Here is a 25,845-nt window from a genome sequence, read left to right as displayed (position 1 = left end):
AGTGTTTTGTCTAACACTTCAGGCTATCTGGATTCAGTTCCTTTTGAATATGTTACATAAAAGGCTCCTTAAAAAAGAAATCTGAGTAATCCTGCTGTTTAGAAATGCTCAATGTAAAACTGGATTTACAAGAAATTTAAGGCAGATAATCATGGGACACTTGGGCCACATTTCTACATTTGGGCCCATTGGGTGTTCGGTTGCAGGCTGACTGCAAGCAAACTGCTGCCGATTCATTTCCTGTCAGCTGCTCACCACTGGGAACTGTAACCAGTGTATATAATACTGATGTACCAAAAGAACAGAACTGGCATTAGTCTTTATAACGCCTGTCAACAAATCCCCAGAGAAAAAAATGATTCTACTACCACTGAGGCCAAAGCCATACAGCTTCCTCCTCTGAGGAGATCCTTCACTGTCCAAAAACTTTTTAAAAACACAACAAGAGTTGTCATGTTGTTAAGCTGGCAGGCACGTTGCTTCATCACAGTGAACTGGTTTTTTTTCACCCTCCATATAGTCAAACCCTCCGAGATTTAGCTTCTGCTTGAGTGCTTCTGTCTGAGGAGAATTTCTGTTTTTAAAAATCAAACCATTTTCATTTTCTGTAGGAAAGAGTAGTGATGAGGTCAAGTACCTTATGGTGCAGAACTAAAAGGGTAAATGGTAGCACCAAGGGAGGGGGCACCAGCCACCTCTCAAAATGTGCTGCACCAGGCAACAAGGCATATAGTTTTTTGTGTTGTGCCACCCCAGTATTTTTAGTGGCCCCCATTTGAAAAACTTCTGCAGGCACTCCTGGGTGAATGGCAAATAAAACATGACAGACAAAAAGTGGAAATGTGTTGGAAATGCAGAATTAAAAGTTTGACTAGTGAATTAAATTGAGGGGCTGTTAGTGCGTTTAGTCATTTCGTGGGATTTCTTGATAATGTGACTTCAACAATAAACAGGACAAATGGGAACTGCTGCTGAGCTGGAGATGCAACCTGATGAGCAACACGCACAATCAGGAAGTTTAGTGACTAAGGTCTAACTTTATATTACTTATTGATACTGCTAAAAATCCTTGAAGGTCATTTCATTGTCCAGTTCTTCTGGATGGCATAAAGATATCCTGATCACCCTCTAGAAGTCCTTTTATGAACCTTGAATCTGAGTGTTTATGATTTTAATACATACCTGAAAATCTTGCTTCACACAGAATTACTGCTGTTTGGTATAATAGCCAAACACAAAGTTGGGTGTCGAGGAGCACGCTTGTTACACTGACATGACCTTATGGCTTAAACATGACTGTGCACTGGTCCTCTGGAGAGCCTGTGGATGATTTTGAGAACTGTCATCTACATGTCTGTAGCTTCTTACGATCAAACAACCAGTCGGTGGCCGCCTCCTGCCTCCGTTATTGAAAGAAAAGTACTGGCAGTGTCCTCAACCTCCTAGGAGCTGCACCCGTGGTAAAAATGTAAAAACCCCAAGTGATTTTTCATTAAAGCTGAACACTGACCTTGACTTTGAGATTTAAACTAATCTGCGGTTTAGTAGATTCCCCTATTGTTATCAATTTGAAAATAATGTTACGCTAACTTATCGTATTCACAAACATGGATCCACACCCCGCGCTCACCTGCCGGAGCGACAACTTATAATGGCGGAATGAAAAATGCCCTTCTTAGCTGCTCTTTTTATCAGCAACTGGACATAAAGTCACTACTGTAAATCTCGCATTAGTCCACAGATTTGGCTCTCTGATACTTTGTCCCATTTCCCAGAAAATAAAATCAAATTGAAAAGTTATTGTTTGAAAACTGTGCAGGACGTCACATGCAAGTGTGCGTACTTTAAGTGGTCAGAACGGGACTTCCAGGGAGTACACAGGAAGTAGCAGGAGTGCTGGAAATGGTGCAGGGCGACATAAGAAGCCCATCTTGAAGGGGAGACAAAACTGAAGTCAGATATCTGTTTTTGTGAAGGTGCTCAGATCACACCAGCGACAAAACTAGAAGACTAAGACTGCGCTGTGATTAATGTTTAAAATTATTCCCTTGTGGATGTAATTACCAAATAATTTGCTTTATTGAACACATAAGATGCCTTCATACAGGTAACAAAAACAGACAACTGTCAGCTTGAAATGAAAAAAGAAAAACCCACATTTTATTGCACTTAAGTTATAAGAAAATAAAATTCTAAGTGAATCAAACAAATACACAATCCCTTTAAGGTTTTTTCTGTCCGTTTTCTTTTTTTGCCAGGCAGTTTACATGAACTGGAAAAAAACAAAGAAAAAAAAAAGAAATAAAAACACCTGCAACAAATCTGATTTCTCAAACCAGATCATAAATTAAAATCAGAGGGAGAAAACAACAAGAGGAGATAGAGCAAGATTGTTTTCTTTTCTTTTTTTAATATACAGTGTTATACCACTTTCACAGTTCAGCTTGAGTTGTGACTCTTGGAGATTGGGACGGTTTTTGTTTGGCTACAATGTTTCTGTTCATGTTTTGTTGCCTTTGTGGGATTTTTTTGTTTTGTTAAAATTTCTCCCCCCATGACGACCCGCGAGGCCGCGGCCGCCTGGGTGATTTCGACTGCGACACATGTAACACTAAGACTCCCGGCAGCTCCGCCTGTCAGTTGATGCTTGTGATGGTCTCCTCTGTTGCTTCAGACATCTTTGAACAGAACAACAATCACACGCACGGATATGGACAGTTCTTTCATTCACCTGTTAAAAATCGATACATCTGCTAGGATTTTTTTTTTTTTTTAATATTTTCGCTTTTTTTGTCTTTGCCAGTCTGAACAGCATTTGTACATTTCCCCAAAGAACAGGCCGGAAGAGCTTTGTCCCAAGGAATGTGTTTACAAGTTGCCCATTAACACGCTAAACACACGCACTCATGCACACGCACGCACGCCAACAGTGTACATCCCCTTGTTTCCTCTCTGCGGGCGCTCCCCGCCAGTATCTGTCGGACACGCTCCCTCCTCTCGGCCTCGTAGAGGCACGTTTGGCTCAAGTTTCAGTGGCAAAAACAAAACAGAAAATAAAAAGCTGGATGTTACCTTTTTTTCTCATATTTTGTTTCTGTAAGTCCAAACATAGAGTTCAATTTGGAATTTTGCCTGGGACTAAAACGTCACAGCAAGTAAAAGTTCCATCTCTCTCTTTCTTTTTCCCCATTCATCTAGCAGCATAAATACAGTTTGGCCACTGGGGGGGAAAACGGTAGAGGGGAAGGGAGGGGGACGAGTGGGGTTCAGGGGGGCATTAATCCACAGCGCTTAGAGCAAAGGACCTTTTCTTCTTCTCGTCACAGCACTGGCATTGAGGAAACCACCCCAGCTAGACTCTGGAAAAATCTGGACAGCATTGATGTTCATGTGGAGACGGCGCTCTGAACCCAGGTATGTAGAAAACAGAAAGGAAGAACCAGGAAGAAAGGAAGAAAACAAATCAAAACAAAATAAACCCTTGTGACAAAGATGGCAAACCTAAACAGGGCAGGTTTCTAATACTGGGATTTGTTGCTGTTGGCAACAGTGAGAAAAGGCGGAAAAAACAAAACCTTTCATATGATAAACCAAAGAGGTGTTGAAATTCACAGTTGTGTTTGTGTGCGGTATTTTAAAGAAATCAGACTACAGAAGGGGAGAAACAAACAGGAACAGAAATGGAGTGACGAGAAACTAGCCTGAACAGGCTACACCGAGCAGCTCTTTAGGTGCGACTGTGTGTGGAAAATCCACCTTTCTCAGCCTTAACCTACGGTCAACGTTTCCCACTTTCCGGTCGGCCTTTTGAGTGTATGTGTGTGTTTTTCTTTTTTTTGTTTTTTTTGGTGGGGGGCGCACACTGATGGGAGGGGGTTACAGGGGGTGGGAGGGGCTTTTAAAAAATAATATATCTCTGTACATGTCAAAATCTGTCAGGCTTGAGCGAAACTAAGTCTCTGAGTGAAGCTGCCCCCAAACTGAAAGGATTGAGAGTCACTTCAAAAGAGTTCAGTCATTGTCGGCCATTCCTCTTTTTTCCCCTCTTCCTCTTCTTTCTCACAGCCAATCAAGGGACAGACCAGTCGTGCTCCGCCCTCCTCGCCTCGTTTCCAACCCGATCCCCCTTTAGGCTCCACCTTGTGCTGATGGAAGGGGCTCAAAAGCAGGGGCTGAACAGGTGAGGGTGTGTCTCTTTGTCAGTAACATTTGCCCAAAAAAGCAGGGGGGGGGGGACGTGGGAAGATGATGGTAGAGGACAGGACAGCCCACTGTTGGTGGTTGTGGTTCTAGCATTTGGATGTTGGCTCTCCAGTTTCCAGGTTTCCTCGTCTCCCATTCCCTCTCTACTCCTTCCTGTGCGGTTCGCTCTCTTCGTCCTTCCCCACCGTGCTCCCTCTCACTTCATATCTACGTCAAAGTCCAGGACCAGCAGCTTGGTCTCCTCTGTGCCATTGCGGCTACCAACCGCGCACACCAGCTTGGTGTTGGAGGCCCGGATGCGCCACACCACACCGCCGCTTCCGCCACTTTCCAGAGTCACCAGGTTACGGATGAACTCGCCAGTCTTCAAGTCCCACAGTTTGACCGTGCCATCGTCCGAGCTGGTGATGACAAAGTTCTTGTTGAACTGGAGGCACGTCACGGCGCTCTGGTGCTTGTGAGGACCTGAAGACACAAAGATAATTATATTTAGTGGGACGAGGTAAAGAAAAGTCTTTTTTTTTTTCATGGCTTAAAACATTTACATTCAGGTTAAAGTTTCCAGTAAATGTGTCTGGATCAGTCAGGTCCTAAAACCTGTAACATAGGGGAATCCCTTCCTACCAAAGCTCGTGGAAAATGTTGGTCAAACGTGCTAGTCTACTGGCAAATAAAGAATGGGTGAATTTAAAAATAATGAAGAACCCAGATACAGGGAAAGATCTGAAAGCAAGATCTCGGTCAGCCTGTGAGCTGAAAGAAGAGCTCTTACTCCTGACGGTGCTGTGACAATGAGATCTTCGTACAGCTGGCAGGCTTTAGGACGAGCTGCCAGGGCTCATTCCTGTCTGTCACAGACGCTAAGCAGCTTCAGCGACACCTTTGTCTGGTCTGTTTGGTGCCAGTACATACCGGTTAAAGCGTGTAGTGGCTGAAGTGAGTTTATTTGTGACTGTATGCGTGACTCCTTCAGGCTTGAAAATCATACCTTAATTAAATCAATTAAAGCGAAAACAAAAACGAGTGCAGGCAAATGAACTGATTTTGACTGAATTGTGAGCTCAGATGCATTCAGATACACAACCTTTCACAGACGAAACCTGCTGAAATCTCTGAACAAGCGTTCACATCTTTTCTGTTTCAGTCTCTGATTAGTTCAAAGGCTGAGTTATTTACCCGGCTACACAATACTGCTCTGCACCAACCCCCAGCTTGCCTGTCTCTCTCCTCCCTCTGCTCTTCCCATTACCACAACAAAGCACTCTGCTCCATCATTACCTATGCGCTCTCGAGCTGACAGTGACAGCCTTGTTGTTGGCCTATTGTCTTATCAAAACACACTAATGAATGGCAGAAATTGTCTGCTGACCTAATTATATGACCTACAAAGTTCCCGGGCCCTCAGTCTTTTACTGTAGTCACCTCTCTTCACCAGACAGACCCACAGTCTCCCTCCCTGAACGCCATCCCTCCTGCTCTCTTAAGGCTCTTATACGACCATCCTTTGTTGGGCTGCTGTGTGCGCTGTGGACGCAGCACCCGCATGCGGGTTTGGAGTTTACTAATGAGGGCGGTTAGGAGCGGGGCACTGCTGGTTGCCACTGCTATTCAGCCAAAGGATTTCCAACATCCTGTGAGGCACCAGTGCTGCTAATGGAGTTAGAACTATTCAGACACAAAGGAAATGAGACTGTAATCAGGACCAGCAGGCTTGCAAGGTGTTGGCTCAGTTCTGCTCCACTTACACACACAAACAGGTAATTTAGATGGATTTTTAATTGGACTGTCAGTATCAAACAGAGTCCCATCTAATGTGTTTTTTGTTGTTGTTATCCTCCAAGGCTAGCATTGCCACTTTTCTACACTTTAAGTCATTTATTCATGGATCTATAAGTCTACATTTCAGTCTGCACGCAAGTTGTTTTGCAGCCACCTTGGGTGTAGCTGCTTTGAGTACAACATAACCAAGTCTAGTGGTATGAAAACACGGCTGCAGAAGCACATCAGGACAGGACAGAAAGTTAAGAGAGAAAGAAAATATAAGAGTTACATCCCCAAAATCTCTGATGTAGCCTGGCTGTCCTGTCACATGAGACCTTTGTACTGATTTTTACTGTAAGGTCTGCCCATAAGACTCACATCTGAAATTATTTTATTAGAATAAAACAGCTAAGAGTTTGGCATCTGATCTCATGACTCCCAGCAAATAAACACAGAAATTTGGAAGTGATAAGCAAACATCCTCCAACAACACCCAAAAACGTTGGAGCCACTAAGGTCAGGCTCTTCTGAGTGGGAGACAATGCACCAGCTGCTGTGTGAGTACTCAGCTGAATGCAGTACAAAGAACACTTATTCTTTTAGGGTTTATCCAAATAGCAGTAAATGTGCAGCAGTTTCGTAGGCATCCTACAACAATGTTTTGCCCGTGTGTGGTCCTGGAGACTTCCGTTGCAGCAACAACTACCCGCAGCTTTGCCAACATGATGGACTCAGAAAAGTGTGAGATGTAGTCATGAAAAGTTAAAATTGTCATTGAAATGTAATTAGATTTCAATAACAGCTGAGACAGCCTCTGGTTTTCCAGAAGTTTTCCAGTAACTCTCACACTGTTCATACTTCACATTCCTCACCTTGCAGTGTTTGGAGGCACTGGCCAGTCTTGATATCCCAGATCTTGACAGTGGAGTCTGCATTGCCTGAGACCAGGATGTTGTCTTTGAGCTCCATGCCACTGGTGAGGGACTGGTGCCCCGTTAGCGTGTGGATGCAGTTGCCCGTCTCCACGTCCCAGACCCTTATAGACGTATCCAATGAGCCGCTCACGACGTGAATCCCGTCGAACTGCAGAAACAATGAATACGTTTAAATTGTCTGAAAATCAAACGGCCGCTTCTAGAAGCCACTTGAAGTTGGAGTTGACGGCAAAAGCACCTTACATTTCAACACTGCGTACTGTGTTTCTATTAACCTTAGACTAAACCCATTTAAAATGGATGCACAGTATTGATCCGTTAAAGCTTTTCTGCTGCTTCCCAAATCTAGTTGGAGAGAACCAACACTTTAAAAGTCTATCAAAGCAGCATGGCACAAAAACCAATCTATCAGTGCAGTAATCAGCCTCCTCTGTGAGGGTTATGGCACCAGCTAAAGTGCTCTGTCATCACACAGAGTGGATGTGAAGAGAGGACATATTAGAGGACAAACGGGTATAAACTTTTTTCCCCCACTTCCTCCAAACGAACAAACATCACACATATATGCTGGGACATAATAAATTAAGAATATAGAATTGCACATGAATATGAGAAAGATAAAGGACTAAAAAATTCATGCAAAAAGACAGATCTGTTGTTTTTGTGCACCACAGGTTTAAAGCAATTGCCTGAGCCTAACAAGCAATATTTCACTCCACAGAAGTCCTTGGAGGACACGCGGCAGTGAACTTCCTACAGTTTAGGACAGTTAAGAGGAAAAGTGTACAGTAAAAAGGCCCGTTTAGAAGCTCTTCATTTAAAATTAACCTATGTACTCTTAATAGCACAAAACACTCAGGTGACACAAACATATGACAACTGCCATGAGCATGAAAGCATCTTTATGACTGTTTTCCCTTAAGTGTTACTTGAGTCACCTATTGTTGCGTCACCAAAGTTTGGGGATCAAAAAAGGAAAAGTTCGAGGTAATCAGTTTGCTGCTAATTACACTGTTATTTCAACATTTAAAGAACAGAAGGTCAAACCTAGATTTGCATTTGACATAACTAGTTTTCAGGATTTTCTCCACTTGTTTTTAACACAAAAAGGTGTTAAAACATCCACTGTCAAGGCACACGGTTCTTAATTTGCTGGTGTAAATCAAAGACAGCCTGCAACTATCAACTTAAAGAAATTATGCATGCCCACTGTGCCAAAATGTCTTTCAGCCCTTCAGTCTTTTGGCTTGTAGTTCTTTTCAAGAAGTTAAGCAGAGCTTTGATAAACTTTTCCTTTAACACAGAGAGATGTAAGGCGTCATGTAAGGCGTCTTCCCTCATGACAAAAATCATGAAAATTGCAGCTTAATGGCAGATTTTTCCATGTCAGAACCACGGACATCGTTTCTGTAGTTCCTCCGCTGACACTGCTGTGGTCATTTTACGTTACCCTACACAGACACTTGATTAGTTACACCTGTTGAACTACTCACAAATATCTAACCAGCAAATCACATGACAGAAACTAGATATGACAAAGATGACCTGTTCAAACATAACATCAGAATCGGGATGAAACCATCCAGTGAGCAGAAGCTCTCTGGGTGAAAATGCCACCCACAGAACTTCCACCAATGGTGTAGGAGAGGTGTCACATTTGCAGAAAAGATTGGATATTGTAATTTTAAAATGTTTATTTAAATTTTCTCCCATTCCTCCAGTACATCATTATTTCTACCACAGAAAACTTCCACCATCTCTGGCCTATGCTGCCGTGCTGAGAGAGAAATGCATGCATAAAACTAACGACTATATTATGTTTGACAAATTGTAAGCAACAAGCTGTGTTTTTAGTAGATCACTCAAACCCACATGTGTTTGCTTGCCACCTTAATCTGTCCTACTCTCGTTAAGGCTGAGATGAACTGGTTGCTCATAAATTCTGGTAGAAAGTCACGCACACAACCTGCTTGCTTTATGCTGATTGGAGCCTTGTGCTATTTCTTTTAGATTAGCAAATCCAGCCCTTTGACAATAGTCAAACATGGTTAAAGCCTCTTTTATGCTCACATCAGTCTTACAGACAGCCCTTACAATAATGTAGTTAGACGAGTTCTTACATATATGGACCTAAAAACTACCAACCGCATCTGATTTATTGTGTCATAAACGAGAATGTTTTTATAGGAGTTCCCAAAGACTCTAAAACAAGTAACTCGTACATTTCATTTGGCTCCAAGGTTGATCGGTATACACCAGTCTTTTCTTTAATGCTGTGGGAGGCCTCACCTGTAATGAGTACACTCTGTTTGTGTGGCCTTGCAGCGTGTGGAGGCAGGTCTCCATCTCGGGGTCCCAAACTTTCACCATGAAGTCGTAGGCACCGCTGACCACCCGTCGCCCATCATACTGGACGCAGCGCACTGCCGCCACGTGGCCCATGAGGACGTGTAAACACTGACCTGAATCAATGTCCCAGACGCGCAGCGTGGCATCACGAGATCCACTGACCACCCTGCATGACACAAACGCAGACAGTGAGAAAGGTAACCGTAGCAGAACACAGATATTCAGGAGAGATTCAGGAATGAATATTGATGAGTACGGGTGCAGTAATCAGTTCAAACCACCGTGAATTCAATAGCTGCCTTTATGCTGAGCTGCTTTCCCACAGATGTAACGTGCATTTAAAGTCATCCATTCTCCAAGATTAAATTCAATACTCTACACAACTGCTCATTCATAATATGGTAAATGCACTGACAGAATAATGAGGCACATATGCACGGATCCTCACTACTCTGACAATGAGTGACCCACAGCATCACATTCATGCTCATACATGAATGTACAAATAAACCCCCACACCTGTCTTTAACAGCCGCCCTGATCTGTGCATTCACCCTGAATGGAAAGATATATTACCGGTTACAGGAAGAGAAACTCCTTTTAGAGTGACAGTTACTCAAGTTGAACATTTTTCAGATTATCACACTTAAGGTCAATACTTTCATCAGCTTCAAGACTCTTCAGTAAGGACTAAGACGCATTTGACCTTAAATTTTCTACGGGCTGTTTCAATTTAGCCAAAAATAAATAAATACATAGAATAAAATAAACCAAAACATGCTGTAGATACACACAGCCCATTCTCTATTTATTAAACGCCTCACGGTGCTACACAGATAGAAATCACCAACATGTTATTTACCATCTACCAGCAGCTCACAGCATTTCCACTGAGTGAGTAATCAAATGCTACACAAAAACCTTGGTGGGCCCTAAGGCGAAAAGAGCACTTCGAGTCTCCAGAGTGTGATACTGAGTGAATAAGTGAGCAGCAGTTCACTTAAGTCGCCTCACAGGGTCCATTTAATCACTATGAAACCACATGCTCTCTTTCATAGATGCTGTCCTCTTTTACCGTTGTACAGTTGCTCTTATTTACCAGATGGGATGGCTGTAAATGTGGGTGTGATGAATCATAAGGAACATTCAAGGATTAATCTATCCTGTGTTTCTTATTTCTGAAAGTTATATGGTTAAGCTTTTTTTTAAACACCAATTAAAACAAATATTTATCCCATAGAGTACAGAGGACTGAAGTAAAATCGTATCCCTTGTTATGCAAATTATGAAAAAAAAAAAAAAGGTTTCATTTAATTCTTATTAGCGCTTGAAGCCAATTTTGAAATCCATGAACAAGGTCAGGCAACATGTTTGGACCTTTTTCTACAAAAGGATTTTAAAAAAAATGTAAAGTCTATACTCCTGTATAAAACTGAATGAACCTGAAAGTAACCGGTACTCATTTCAGCACTTTGCTCATGTGCAGATCATCTTTGATTTCAGGCACAGATCAGGCAGAGCCAGCGTTCCTACCAGCAAGAAAACAAGAGTATTAACCCTTGGATGCACAACCTACCAATACCTACACTCTTCCACGAGTGGGGTCAAAAATGACCCCAAATAAAATCAATGCATTTTGCTATAAACTCGGTTGTTATTCTTTAAAATCTTTAAAACGAAGAGTTGTTATATTTTCATATTTGAGGTATTCCTCATAAAACATGTTTGTGACATGAGGCCCTTTGCATTTTTATTTATTTTTTCATTAATTTTAAGAAATTGGAGTTTTTGTATCACTTCTATCACTTTTGTATGCTTGCTCGGCATATACTGCAGAAGTTGGGTCTTCCCTCTGAAAGGCACAAGTTGTTCATCCACTGTAACACAATCACTGAGGATGAATTTCTGCCTGCAGTTGACCAGGAACAGGCCCCATATGTAGCGGAAAGCTGCCCTGTGGTTTGTTTTCAGTCGGTAGGCTTTGGTCCTCTTGTCATCAAAGTGCAAGAAACAGCGAATATGTTCACATTTTTGAATTGACATAGTGGCCTTGTACAATGGGTTATGCAGAGGACTCCCACAAAGCACACCGACTGGTACATCCCAGTTCTTCTCACTTCCTGCAAGAATGGTCAATCAAATGAAGGCCAGGAGCTTATGTCTGATTACATTTTTCCACTCTTTTCCCCTGTCTGTGGCTACTTTTCACGCCTCCATGTTTGTGCATGTCAGCACCTCTTCTATTATATTATCAGACATGAACATCTTCCATGCATCTATTGGGGAGACAGTACTAAACCCAGGTGCGAGCCCTGGCCGACTAATTCATCTAATTTATTCTGTTAGACTCAATATCCATTTCCCCTTCAGAGGACTCATCAGAGGACTCCTCTGTGTCTGACTGGCCTTGTTCAGTGGGGGGGACAGTAGTCTGGGTCCTGTATATCTGAGATGTCCGATTCTCAGTCAGTGCCTCAGATGGGCTCCTCATCCCATCCATCCTGGATCATTTGTAGGGCAAGGTCCCCAGGGATTCTAGCTGGCCTCATAGCAGCCATGTTACTTTAGATATTAAAAAAAAACCATCAGAAAGTACAAAGTTTGAAATGCACAGGAAACTATAAACAGGGCTGCACATAAATGGTCCGCAGGTGTGCATTCGCTGTCAAAATAATAGACACGCACCAGATATAAAGTTGGAACGCGCGTTTGCGTACATAAGATGTTCTGAATGTTATGTTATGAATATATTACAACTTTTCATTTTAAAGATTTTGAAGAAAAACAACATCTAAGGGTTAAACAAAACATGACAATTTCTTAAACAGGAAGGCGCACAGTTTCACACAGCAGTACACAATTGGCAAAGCTCACTACAACACTAATACTGACCCATTTAAGGAGGCCACTAACAAAACTATTATTTTCAGAGATTGCTATATCAATAGCACAAAACGCTTTTCTGTTTATCTAAAACGCAAAGAAAATCAGTTTAATATCACACACGAGCGATGAAAGCAACAATTTTTAGAGTGGAACCTGGTAGTATTTGATAAGTTTAGCCTGAAAAAAAAAAGGCTTTAACTAAATTTATTATGAAAAACATTTCGGGCAAATCTTCATCTCATCGAAAGCATCATAGAGCCTTCAAGCTTGGGCTTAAAGCACAGCAGTGAGCTGCTCCGTACCTTTTCTCATGTAGGTGCATGCAGCGCACTGTTGAGGTATGCCCATAGAGGGTGTGGATACATTCTCCCGTCTCTGCGTTCCAGACCTTGAGTGTGCGATCAGTCGAGCCGCTGATGATAATGTTGTCTCGCATCTGGGATGACCACACGCCCCCTGTGTGGCCCACCAATGTCCGCAGACACTGAAGAGGAGAAGAAGGAGAGTCTTGATCAGGATTCCTGATGGACAGTACAGACTTCTGATGTTAGAAAAGTTCATTTGAAAGGCATTTGGGGTGATGGCATTCATACATATCAAAGCTCAGCTTAAGAATTCATAAAATCTCATTCGGGATTTTCTCTTCCTGCGTGCCCTCTCGCTGCCTTCAGGGGGGAAAAAAGGGAAAATTTAATTTGACATTTTACAGTAAGGAAAAACTGAGTCCACACTTGCTGCTGCCGTGCTGGGACAAAACCTCCCAGAGCTCTGCACAAGATTTAACGTAACTTTCAGAAAGTGGCCAAATCATTTGCAGGAAGGGTTGATGACAGTCTTCACTAAAATGTCTCCATTCATCCCCATTAGGGACAGGAGATTAGTTATTGATTACAGCACTTTCTGATCAACTCAATCTGTGTCGAAGCACTTTGTCCCATTTGAGCCTCCCAAACGCATTCAATTTAAATTCTTTTAGGGAGGAAAAAACTGTAGAAGTTGCAGCTGCTGTGCTCATGTCAAGTTTAGAGTGGAGTCTGCCACTGAAATGTAACCCCCCAGAAAACTTTCGGTGTTTGTGCACACATTTTAATTTCCATTAGTGATGAATGAGCGATACTGCTGCGTAACACTCAACTACAGGCCTGCAGTTTATTACATCACGCTGGGGATACAATAATGCAGGATTTTTCCCATAAATCAAAGCCTCCAAGAACGAGAGTGTGATTAAAGCCTTCTCAAACACTACGTGGGAAGAGAGAATATCTGAAATGAAGGGCTTAGGCATCTTTATCTGTCTGTGAAACAAACATAAAATAAGCCGGTTCCAAAAGAATGAAAGAAGATTAGCGCTCGTTTAATGAATGTGTGAAGGCCTGCCTTTTTTTCCTGTTTTAAACACATGAGGGTTTTCATACAATGCTTTACATTTGCTTCAGATCTCCTCTTGGTTTAAAAACTGTGGCGGGGGAGTATCCGCTTTAGCAACCTGAGAGCTGGCCTCATTGAAAGACAAATGCAGGAGATTTCCCTTTGTATTGAACAGCCCACCTTTCAAGACCTCAAATATGAGAAAATGTGGGCCAGATGTAGGGCTCAATGTGGGTTCAACTAATGCTTAGCAAAGGTTAAAATAAACTGGCTCAGGTGAAGCCATCAGATAATTATAGCTTGATACCAGATGATTAAGAGATTACTGCGGCTATAGTTTCATTTCCATACATGACTGTTTGACAGTAGAGGAACAAGAGGTTACAAATGTCTCAAGATAGACTATGAAACGCATAACCAAAGCGGCAGGCTGACAGAGTCTTACTAATGTTTCTTCCCCTCTCTTATTTGCCTTTTCCATGTCTTGTGTTGATGATTTGATGACATGGTTTTGATCTACTGTTTGTCTCCAAGTACTAAGTGGATAATACAGACGTGTCACATAAGTATGAGTAATCACACGGTGCTTCCTCCACAGAAAGAGTGAGAGGGGGAAAAAAAGAGGCTTCATTATGAATGCACAATATTCAATTAGCTGAGGATAAGAATCTTGATACAGGTTGATCTACATGGAGAAATAATCCATACTTTCATTTAATTAATGATTTCAGATGCTCGCTAATCAGTCTGTTAACAGTTCCAAAAGCCACCTCTAATCTGTGGATCTCCCCTTGTTTTCAGTTAAAAACAGGGGACGTGTGTCAATGCGGCTAAAGAGTCTCGCAGAGGACACCTCTCCCTGAATACGACGGTAGTCCGCAGCTCTGCCATCTTAAATCTGCCTGACAGCTGAGGCTGCCTCTGACAGGCACCACCAAGGACACACTCTGCTCTGTTAAGCACAAGGTAGCCACCTTTGAAGCAGCAAGATGTGTTTGTTTGTGTGCTTGGATGGAAGATTGACGTCCCCGGCTGAAGCTGGAGACAAGCAAAGACAAAGGTCCATCCAGCCAAAGACTGAGCCTTCAAGAACCGTCTATGCAACAGTTTCTTCAACAGAAAAAATAAGCTTTTTGAAGATCTGCCAGACCACATGTCTCCAAGATCCAGGAGATAATGTTATACTGTTTAAAATTTAAGCACTGCTTGCTTCTTGCAGTACTTCCACCATAAATAAAACCCACTGTCTAACCTGATTACTAGCTAGCAACCCAGTTTTGTTCCAGGTGTGGAAGTCTTTATATAAAATATTCTCATATAATAATTCCCTGATTACCTCACAGAGCGGGTTCAAGTCGCCGTGTTTTACATAACAAGATGAATCGAGGGGCAGGACAAAACTAGCTGCAAAGATGAAAAGGCAAATGCTGGTTGTGGTGTTTGTTAAAGCTCTATTTTTGCAGGAGTAACTGCATCTGATGAATATTTGTTGAGCAATTAAAAATTTAGGCCATGCTCATGCAAATGAGGCTTATTAATATAATGCACACTTTCTATGCTAAAAAAATACCTAATGAGTTTGAAAAATACATAATTCACAAACAAATCTGGGAGACAAGAGGGTATTGTCAACAGATTCATTAAACAGCCGATGGAAACATCTGATCGGATGCAGTATTTGGTGTAAAGACAACACTGAGAACATTTTGAATGCGGCAGCCTTTGAGTCACCCCACAGTATCCCATCACAGGGGAACTGTACCGATGCCTCTAAAGTGGAGGCAATGTTTCTGAGGCAGAGGAGCACAAACAGGAGGGAAGCGTTAATAGTGGTCTCTCTTTGGCACAAATTGTCTACGCAGTGACCAATTTCTTTTCCCATCCCGACCTTTTAAAATCACCCACCTGCAAAGCATGCTGCTGCAGGTGGATCTCTGCACTCTCCTGGAGAAAAGGTAACCACGCTGATCTCTGAGCCAATTTACCTTTGTAATCTATAACCAGTCACCAAACTCATTACTGATTTGAGGGTCTACTTCTGACCCCGAATCAAACATACCGTCCTTTCAGAGCATGATGAAAAAAAGGGAAAAAAAAGTATAACACAATCCCAGTTTCTCATCTCAGCTGATCACCATGCTGCAGTCTCTTACTGATCCAGGTCTCAGTAAGAGTTAAGTGTCAGGGCTGTAGAAGTAGAGACTGGGTGACTGTGCTTTGCTGAAGTTGAAAGATTTGTTTACAAAAAGGTGCACGAAATTCAAATAAATCACTACAAAAAAATTACAGAGAAAAGATAATGGCTACAATCTTGGGAGACGTGCAATATGACAACCCCCACCCCCACCCCACCAAAAAAAACCCCAAAGTACAAGAGAAATGATATTGATATGAACACTGGTAGTTACAGCCATTGTAAGCTGTGTATCACTTCAAGATCACTGACAGCCACTTTACAGGCCTGCATCTCAGAGACAAACTAAGAAAAAGTAGCAATCAAGTCTTCAAACAAGCTGGCAAAGACTATAAAGAATTCTGACAGCAGGGAGAAAAAACAAATCCAGGGGCCGGTAATCTCATTGTATTTTTACTTTACAGTTTTACTGGCATCGACAGCCACTTCACCGAAATGGTCGATTCGGCTTAACTGGCCATTCCTCTCCAGTGAGGGATTCACTCTCTGTGGTGCTGAGAGCTAAGGAGGCAAAGAGATGAAATCCACAGAGGGAATGTGTGCTCTGAATACAGCAACCAAACACGGATTTAGGCTCATCTCGCCTTCATGACTAATGTAAACAAACAATCCTGAGGCAGATTAGCATTGTAGAAAGCGCATACAATAACCTCTGTCTGTGATGTCATTCTGAATGCAGGGTGGGTTGAGGAGGGGGAAAAAAAGCTTTAGAGCCTGCTGGTGATGTGACTCATCACAGGCTTCCACCACCAATATGGAGCTACTGCAGCTATAATTCAGCAACCTGTCATCCAGATATTAGTCTTTGGGTGTAGGAGAGCCAAACTGTGCTCCATGCCTATCGGATGACCTTGGCGAGATCTGTTCAGATCAGCAAATGTGACTGTGACTGATATGCATGTAATCACCAGTTGGGGGAGAGCCAACTTTACTTTATGTGTTCAGCCGAATCTCCGCAGCAATGAAAAGCAAACTCAACTCTTTTACATGTGAAAGTGAGGCCGAAACAGCCCACTGTGCTCATGCAGAACATCTTTTTTTTTTCCCCCTTTGAGAAGTTTTGCTTTGAAAGTTTTTATTTTTAAAGACCAAGTTAAAGCCCAGCCTTATGTCATTTATCTGAGTAAAAAAAAAAAGCAAAAGGGATAGACTGGGAAGAGAAATAATCAAGAACTTTTTGTGAAAACTTCTTTTGAGACAGGAGTCCAGCATTGAGGCATGAAAGTGTTGTGATTTACCACGATCTGTAAAGCGCTCTCCAATATCACAGAGCATCCACTGCCTTTCTTTTTAATACACAGCGTAAAGCTGCAGCACAACGCCTGTGTGTCTGCACCAGCTTCAGCTATGAATACTAACACCGCGTGTGGACATGGGCTGTGTTACAAGTCTGCAAAATAGATAAATATAAGAGAGGAGAGGCTGGGACAGAAAGCAGTCTTCCCAGGAAGATTTTTATGTGGTAGTGTAACGCAAAATTATATCAGTGGGAGCACTAAAGATACAGTATTTAAATCAATTTAACACAGTTGTTTCCTTCACTTCTAATCAATGAGTGTAAAAAGTAGTATGATTAAGCAAACAGCCTATTATTCATATTAGTGCCTGCCTCCCTTCTCTTCTGCTCTAGGTTTAAAGCGTACATCCAAAATGTAACAGTATTCAACTCTTACCTTTCCTGTGATAGCTGACCAGACTTTCAGCGTGTTGTCGTCAGAGCCGCTGACGATGCGATTGCCACAGAACTGGAGGCAGGTGATCACATGGTCATCGTGGCCTTTGAGCACCTTTAAATGGGACACATGAAAAGAGATGAAGCGGGAAGGGCACGGAGGAAGATTTGATGTGGAATGACAACGCAAATAATGATGCTGACAGTAACACTTCTTATGCATCAAAGTGAAAATGTCATCAAGTGCTGCAGGTGTACACAGCGCTTTAAGCAGTGCTGCATACATTCAGTCTCAGCTAGTGGGTCACAGGACTGCGAGCTCAGCAACTGACAGGGCACACTGCATATGCAAAGGACTATAACGAGCGTGGGGAACTAATTTATGCCAGTCGCAGCCTAAAATGACCTGCAGCCGTTTCACAAACAGCTACAGCGTACAAGGTCCATTAAGGATGAGCTTCAGCATGCTGGTCATGCTCTATGAGAAGCTTCTGAACAGGTAAAAGAGACGGCGAGTCTTTAATGTGAAGGAGAATAAGATTTTCCTGTGCTCCAGCTCAATTAATATTCCAAACAAATACCTGGGAGCACAGACATGACTGTTCACTAACTTTCCATCAGTTTAACACTTCAGACTCTTATTGAACCATCTTTCTGGGCCTCAAGGCCATTTGATCAGATCTGTAAAACTCCTCTAACCTGTGGGGAATTTAAGTTCGAAAGAAAAACTACCTTAGGTGATTTGAGGTCCCCTCTCCTCCAGTTAGTGTCTATTCTGTGCTGCCTGATGTAGGCACTCTTCCAGGGGCTGTGAGTGAAGCCAGGCTTGACAATTTTTCTCTTCTTCAGGGTAAGGGGCTCATCGATACCTGTGAGAAGGGAGAAAAGAAGCCAGTTGGACTAAAATGTCCTTGTTTTTCAATAAAAGTGCATTTTCCAAACAGGAATAACCACAATTTTAAGCACAGCAGTCGCCTCAGACTGCTCCCGCTGGGCGACTTCATGGTGTCTGTCTGCCTGCATCTGTTGCAAACAGTTAGGCTCACCCTCTTCCCTGCATTTCTCCCTCCACAGCAGGTTGTCTTCTGCAAGGATGCGCCAGTAGCGACACGTCTGTGCTGCTTGGAGGAGGTCCTTCGGTTCCAGGAATGACAGCACGTATAAAGCCAGCTGTTGAAAGACAAGGACGAGCAATGTGAAAGGTGTAAAGCAGTAATGGGGGGGGGGGGGGGGGGGGGGGGGGGGGGGGGGGAAGGAAAAAGAAGCTATAACTTTCTACAGTTGATGTAAACAACAGTTTAAGGTGACATACATAACATACATTTTCAATAACCTAATGGTCAATATATGATGTACATTTACAATGTACATCATATATTGACCAAGAAGAACAGACTAACAGTTTACAGCTTGACCAGGAGAGACAGGATTAGAAATGAGTACATTAGAGAGACAGCTCAGGTTCAGCTGTTTGGAGACAAAGAGAGGGGCAAAGCTGAGACGGTTTGGACATGTGCAGAGGAGGGATAGTGAACATACTGGACAAAGGATGTTGAAGACTGCCAGGTAGGAAGATAAGAGAAAGATCGCAAAAAAGGTTCATGGATGTAGTGAAGGAGAACATGCAGGTGGTGGTGTGAGAGAAGAGGATGCTAGGGATAGGGTGAGATTGAAGTTAATGGGATTAGCCAAAAGCAGAAGATGACAGGTCTACTTTTTTAGTCTTGTGAGATGAAAACCTGGATGATTGTTTCCAGAAGTCCTGTTTCTGTCCATCCAAACTCACATTAATGACTTTTCAAACTAAAACTATCCCCCAAAAGTCAGGGTTTAAAGTTGTGACATGGTGTGGGTTCTAGGCATAAACGCAGCACACATGATAAAATTAAAGTGTTTTAGTATGGATGTGCTGAACAAATATAGGAGAAGCAAAAGGAATAAGGGGGGAAAAAATCTAAGAAAACAAATGCAGGATAATTAGTGTAGCTTGTACAACAGTCATTGAGATGAGTCGACATGTCTGTACATTGAGCTTCTCAGCGCAGGTATAATGCTACAGCTCATTGAACCAAATGAGCATAAACCAGAAAGACAATCACCTGCTTTTTTGTTCCACTAACAATCAAATTCAAATACATATATATTTGCACAAAAGCAATGAGCTGGATCACCTGTTAGGTCAAGAGATTGTTGTGCATCTGCATAAAAAAGGATTACGGGTTCATTTGACAGTATGAGGCGTAAGCTGCTGTGTAAATATTGTTCTTTCATTATCCGACAACAACATGAGATGACAGCGACCCCACGACAGAGTAACAAATTCAGGTGTGTTGCCACGAACATCAGCATAGAGTCAAATTACTTAGGATGGTCTCCAGCTGTCAATTATTATTGATCTGAAAAGTTTACAGAAAAATGTAAAGACATCATATATAATTTCTGACAGCTCAAAGTGATGTGCTCGTATTGCTTTTCCATCACAGCCAATTAATCAGTTGTCTTCTCCATTTTAATTAATGATGGATCCATAATAGTGACTGAGAATCTGTCTATACTCTATTCAGCTATAGTGAATTAACATGCTAGATTCATCCACACAAAATTAATCAGTCAAAAGTAAGTCTTAATTTGTTCAATCATCTCTTCTCCTTGGTTTAAATGTGTTACACTACACAGTTAGGTCTACTTCAAGTCACCGTTATACCTGAATCACCCCAAAGCCCATCTAAGCCGGCCATCATTACAAGCCGGAGGATATTTTAATAGTTTTATAAATCAATCTCAAATTGCTTTTAAAGTCTGACACTCAGCCTTCTGCAGAATCTGTTCATAGTTTCAATTTCGACTGTATCTCAAGTGTAACCCACAGGGACCGTCCTGCTAAAATTACTTGACAGCCACACCTAATATTTTTCCTGGAGCTGGATCTAAGAGGAGAGGTGGGATTATCAAAAGAAGTCAAAGCCGCTTGTTGTTGCTGTTGTTTGGTTTCTTTGCTCATTTTTCTTTTAAGAAGAAACAGAATGAAAGGAGAGGTCTCATGTACCGGTGCAAACACACAAAGCTGTTTGTATATTTGGCTTTAGAGCAAGTGACACCAACACCTTAAAATGTTGCATCCTATTGCCTCACTCTCCATGCTACCCCCACCCACCCTCAATCCTGACACCTGCCAGACAAGGTGTGAAGTCTCTGATCTGCTACACAAGCTTCAGCAAATTGAGGCCGATTTGGTAAGAATCCCCTATGTCACATTATCAGCGTGCCACTTTACATTGTTTGTTTTGTCAGTTATGATGTAGAGCAAAAAACAAGACACCCACTATGGATGCCCTAAAATGATGCGAGGGAAGACTGCGACAGACGATCAAGGCTGAGACGGCTGCCTTGTGTCTTTTTCAGGTGCGTTCATTCGAGAACAAATATAAAAGCTTCTTGTGGGAGTTCAGGTCAGAATACACAGGAAGCCGAGGCAGAGGGGACGAGGCGCGTGAGGGGAACTCACTTCTTTGGGCAGCAGGGAGATGAAGTCTCGCTGAAACTGTGGCTCGATCACCTGCATCATATGCTTTACTTGTGTGGGCTCACAGCTGTCAATCAACTCATCCAGCGCCAGCAGCTTCTCTGGGCCAGTCCAGCTCTGGAACACACACACAAACACAAAGAGAGAGAAAATTGAAATTATTCAAATGACTTTACTTTGAAGAGGGGAACCATTAAATGTGGCTGTTTCAAAGTCGAAGCCTGGGTCAATGGGAAAAAAGGCCAATTTAATAGAAAACACCAGAGGTGCAATGGTGTCAGTCATGTACAGAACATCACAGCAAAATGTAATGTTATTTTAGATCAAAACTTTCTCCCTCGCTGCTACATTATGTATTATGCTTAGGAAAAAAATGTATGACAAGAAGTTAATTTTAAATCTAGGGTTTACAGAGCTTCTAGCAGGATTTGATGACTTTGCAGCAACATAAAAAAAAGAGGAGCTTTATGGAGTTTTCTTGTAATTTACCTTGAAGCCTAATGAATGTGTTGAATGCATTTGGTTTCCCATAAAACAGATGCAAAACTTTTTCTTCCTTCAATTTAAATATAGGATTGTGTCTTGTGTGTGCATGAGGAGAGGAAAGAAAACAGTGACCCACTTGTAAAAACATTTCTTTGCAGCCAAGTTAGAGGCAAGTTAAGAGATTACCCAGAGGAACCGAAGGTTTATGTTAAAATAATATGACTTTAAAGTGATTTTATGAACTTTGCTTTTATTTATCCAACCACAATAACTGTCCCTGCAACTTTTACAAACATTACAGGTACCTTCGCTGCTTTTATTCCGGTCTGTTCCTCTGAATTGTGTGCCTTTTTCTTTGTCTGGTTGCTCTAAACCACCTGGCAGTGGACTAGTTTAACACCATCAGCAGCATATTTCGTATACATCCACAAGTAGCACAAATTGAAAACAGCATTGGGGCATTGTGGGAACAGAATGACGCCTACGTGTTCTTGTGTAAGTTTTTCTTCCAAGTCTGAACTTGGATTGGAGCGCCTTGGAAGCATCCTTCCTTGTGCAGGATGCCTGACACCTTAATGTTCCCTACGTGCCCTCCACTGCACCACCGGATTGCTCGAGGCACCTGCATATTTCCAGCAGTGGAAAATGTGAATACGGGGAACTAGACTCCATCAAGACCATTATTAGTAGTCAGCATGCTTATTTCTTCTGCTTGAACATTCAGTTACTGCTGAGCAGCTCTCTAACCGTATGTTGGACCCCACAGTCATAGTTGTTTTCCCCTCTGTGGAGCACTGAAATCCAGACAATGATTACAGGCTATGAGGCAGGGTGGAAAATCTGGCATACGCAAACCACCTGTAATTTGGCAGCTAAAAGCTTTAGCCAGAGGTGTTGGTTCTAAAGCTAATCAGGCAGTTAAGAGACCCCCTCCCTGACAGGGGGTGGGGGGGCTGTGCAACAGCTACTTATGTGTTTTCACAACTGTAATTTGCACTCCAACAGAAACCTGAACACCAGAGCTCCACAGTTCCCAACCAGAGCTGAGAACCTTTTTGTCCAGTAAACTTTCAAACTACAGCATGCAGTGTTTTTCAAAGATGCTTTTTTCTAATTTAAGCTTGACAAAGTGTTTTTTTCTTAAAAAGAAAAACAGTCCGTAGACCAGACCTGGGCAACACAAACCCCCGGACGACACAAAAAACTCAAACTAAACTTTCTTTATAAAACAACAACTGTGAACAAAACAGATTATAACAAGGAGGATTTCTACAAGCTATAAAGACTAAAGAGGCAATCATGTGATCTATTACACCAGTTCTAATGACAATAACAATTAAGACTGAGGCCCATTGTTTTTACACCTCTGCTCGAGTACAAATTAAACAAAGGAGATATGCTAATGAATAAGCTTTAGACATTAGGTGGATTTTGTTACCTTTAACACAGTCATCTTAAGAGTTCCCCTTTGTTGCCACTCTTTCTGCAAAGCTAATGTAAGTAGCCACTTGTTGTATCTTTACATTTCATCTAAAGACACGAGTGGCAGCAGATTCCTCATTTAACTCGACAAAAAGGAGAAATAAGCCCATTTCTAAAAATCTCCAACTAATCCTGGGATGTGATATGCGAGGTTCCAGTGATCGTGCACGTATGTAAGAGGTGTTTCTCACAAACGGGAGCTACATGCAGGCTTGGACTGGACTGGGGAATGTACAGAATGTGAACTTGAGGTTTATCTCCCTGTAGCTTCAGCTGTACGATTAAAGAGAGCAGACTGATGTTCTGGCCTGAGGACTAATATATGTAAAACAAACACCAAGGTGTCACGGGTTCACCCTGCTGTTCAAAGATAATAGGTTTAAACTCTCTTAGGTAATGAAATCCATGGCAACCCATTATATAGAAAATCAGAGAGGCCCAATCCAGGCTAATATGCTTAAATGACATCCTATTTCCTTGAAGTCATTAGTGCTTAGGTTTAACATGAAAGAAATGACTATTAGGTTGTATCCATCAGACACTGATAACATAGGAAATTTACCATAAATAGGGGGTTAACTATAATATTACATCATGTCTTTGCTAGTCTCCAGAGTAAATGACAGTTAATTACTTAAGTGGCTAAAAAGAGGACAAAAGTTTTTATGCCAACTTTGCTCATGGAAGACATTCACACTGAAGTAACGTCTCCATTTCAGAGGATCGCAGAGAAAAAAAAAGAAGAAGAAGAAAAGCACCGGCCATGACTTCCTTTAAAAGGATTTTAATCCCAGCGGGAGTTCCTGGTTAAATAAAGGTTAAATAAAAAGTCTAGAGTAGACTAATGTGATCTTATAACTCTGCTTTTCAGTCTGAACAGGTACGGCTAATCCCAATTCCACGCTACAGTGCCTATGGTAATGTGCTGGGCCACAACAACAAGGCAGCAATTATCTCGGAGACTAAGTGAACATTGATTGGACGCAACATCTGCTTTGTGATGAGCTTTTCCTCGAGGGTTCAGAATCACCCAAGAGTGGGGGAAAAGAAAGAAAAAGAAAAAGACTCCAGAGCGCTCACCTGAAATGTTCGGAGCCATTCCTGGAGACCCGTGGGTGGCTGGATTGAGGTGATACGTCGTCTCTGTTGCCCCTGACCATTGGCTGCTCTGATGTGGCCAAATGTGGTGGGTGTGGCCGGACATGGGACAATTCCCGTCGGGCTGTAATTTTAAAAGGGAGGAAACAAAGCATCTTGAAGACCAATGCTGATATGAGACCTTTAAAGACAAATAGCGTAACTAAATTGCAGTCTAAGTAGGGGTGTGGAGGCTGTAAAAGCACTGCTGTCACTGCAATTAAGAAAAACACATGTAAATATTACACATCCCAGCATATTCTTAATGAGAATAACAGGAAGCACATTATGAAGGGGCTTTTTAAATAAGCTTTGCTGCAAACTCTGCTAAATCAAATCAGGCATGGACAAAAAAAAAAAAAAAAAAAAAACCTTTTACATTCAACTTTCATCTTTTGTGTTATCTCTGACAATTATGACAGCAATCAAGCCCGAGCTTTTATTTTGCAGGCAAATTTTAATTTTTAATTTTTTTTTTTTACTTTAGTGCAATTTTCTTAATTAAATCCATTCTTAGTTATTATTGGCAAGTCATAGGTTAAATCAATTAAACTGACATTTACTTTAAAAATGATTATTGTTTTCAAGCTAATCAGCAACTCTACAAGTAGATCTGGGCATCTTTATCACATCGTAATTACTTTCAAAAAAAAAAAAAAAAAGATTATTTGCAGTAAGAAAAAGTTACTCTTCACAAAAGCATTGCAATTAAAAAAAAAAAAAAAATTTCCACCTTGTCTGAGTGAATTAGCGCCGACTGATTAACACAAGGCCTCTCTGTATAATGCAATGCAATTCATCACCATTCAGCAGCACAAGCTACAACCTCCAGAATGTGCATTACAATGAATCAACACCTCTTTAAAACCATTTCAACAAAAACTGATCAATACAACCTTCACGGAGACGGGATTTATTGCAGAGGTGCATTTGTTCTCGCTATGCATACTTAATAAAATGGCAAGTGTTATTTCTAACTCAGACTTCAAAGTGTGCACAGTCCCACATATTTCTATTCAGGCCCAGAGTCTCCTGCTGTATCTGGATGCGGAAGGCAGCACAGGACTTCAAAGTGTACCCATGTAGCCTTGTAATGTAAGGGCAGCAGCAGAAGCCATCCACTGGGCACCCTCGATGCCTCACATTCAGCTTGCTGACAGCAAAATGGGAAGCTGGGGGTCGATTTCATTATTGATTCATTTTTAATGGGAGAGGAAGCTGAGACGGAGCGAGTTACATAGCAACATTTACAGTTAAGTGGCTGTGTTCAGTTTGAATTTTAATGGAGCTACATGTGAACACGGGCATTAAATATTCAGGGTAAGAGAAACATCTGGGACCACTGGCTGGCTGGATGGTGCAGACAGAATGGAAGAGGGAGCATCCCTCTGTTTACACATATACAATGCAAACCTTTGTTTATGCCTCCTGGCATTTTTTACTCCTCGCCTTGGTCCCAATTATAACATGTTCAGCATTAAAACAACGGAGGAAGAATTTTTACTTTATAATTTCTACCATAATCTTTTTGATCCTAAGGTGATAAACAAAAATACAAGGGAAAATGAGTCTGTGGATAGCTGGGGTGCCGTATGAGAGAAAAAGCTCTCTTACCTCGGATACTCTGGACCTTTGCAGGGCTTTTTTCCTGAAGGGAAAGATCGGACCTCGGGACCATGGTCCAACTTTCTCTTCATCTGAGGAAGAACAAGGGGAGAAACAAAAACCTTAGTAACAGTGAAAGCACAAAAGTGGGAAATTTTGTATTTAAAAGCTAGAGGCAACCTTTTGGACATAAATTCAACACCATTCTGGTAACTTTCCTTTAGAAACAAAATCTAAACCAATT

At 41.9% G+C, this 25,845-nt stretch overlaps 1 protein-coding gene across 6 annotated transcripts in view; it reads right to left on the bottom strand.

Moving 5' to 3' along the window:
• Positions 1–2,060: 2,060 nt before the first annotated feature.
• Positions 2,061–25,845, bottom strand: part of fbxw7 (F-box and WD repeat domain containing 7) — a 135,374-nt gene continuing 111,589 nt past the window's right edge. For all 6 annotated transcript variants that reach the window (XM_035910073.2, XM_087841686.1, XM_087841685.1 and 3 more), the window contains 10 exons: positions 25,611–25,693; positions 23,940–24,081; positions 20,874–21,008; positions 18,415–18,538; positions 18,101–18,237; positions 17,370–17,483; positions 12,437–12,618; positions 9,189–9,414; positions 6,837–7,047; positions 2,061–4,668 (listed from right to left, as the gene is read on the bottom strand). In XM_035910073.2, the coding sequence (XP_035765966.2) occupies positions 4,400–4,668; positions 6,837–7,047; positions 9,189–9,414; positions 12,437–12,618; positions 17,370–17,483; positions 18,101–18,237; positions 18,415–18,538; positions 20,874–21,008; positions 23,940–24,081; positions 25,611–25,693 (1,623 nt within the window). In that variant the 3' untranslated portion in view covers positions 2,061–4,399. The remainder of the gene's footprint in view (positions 4,669–6,836; positions 7,048–9,188; positions 9,415–12,436; positions 12,619–17,369; positions 17,484–18,100; positions 18,238–18,414; positions 18,539–20,873; positions 21,009–23,939; positions 24,082–25,610; positions 25,694–25,845) is intronic.

The sequence above is a fragment of the Neolamprologus brichardi genome, chromosome 6 (assembly GCF_056152115.1).
Source record: "Neolamprologus brichardi isolate AB-2024 chromosome 6, ASM5615211v1, whole genome shotgun sequence".
In the NCBI taxonomy this organism is placed as follows: Eukaryota; Metazoa; Chordata; class Actinopteri; order Cichliformes; family Cichlidae; genus Neolamprologus; species Neolamprologus brichardi.
The sequence above is the reverse complement of the archived record's forward strand: the minus strand, read 5'-3'. Positions and strand labels throughout refer to the sequence as shown.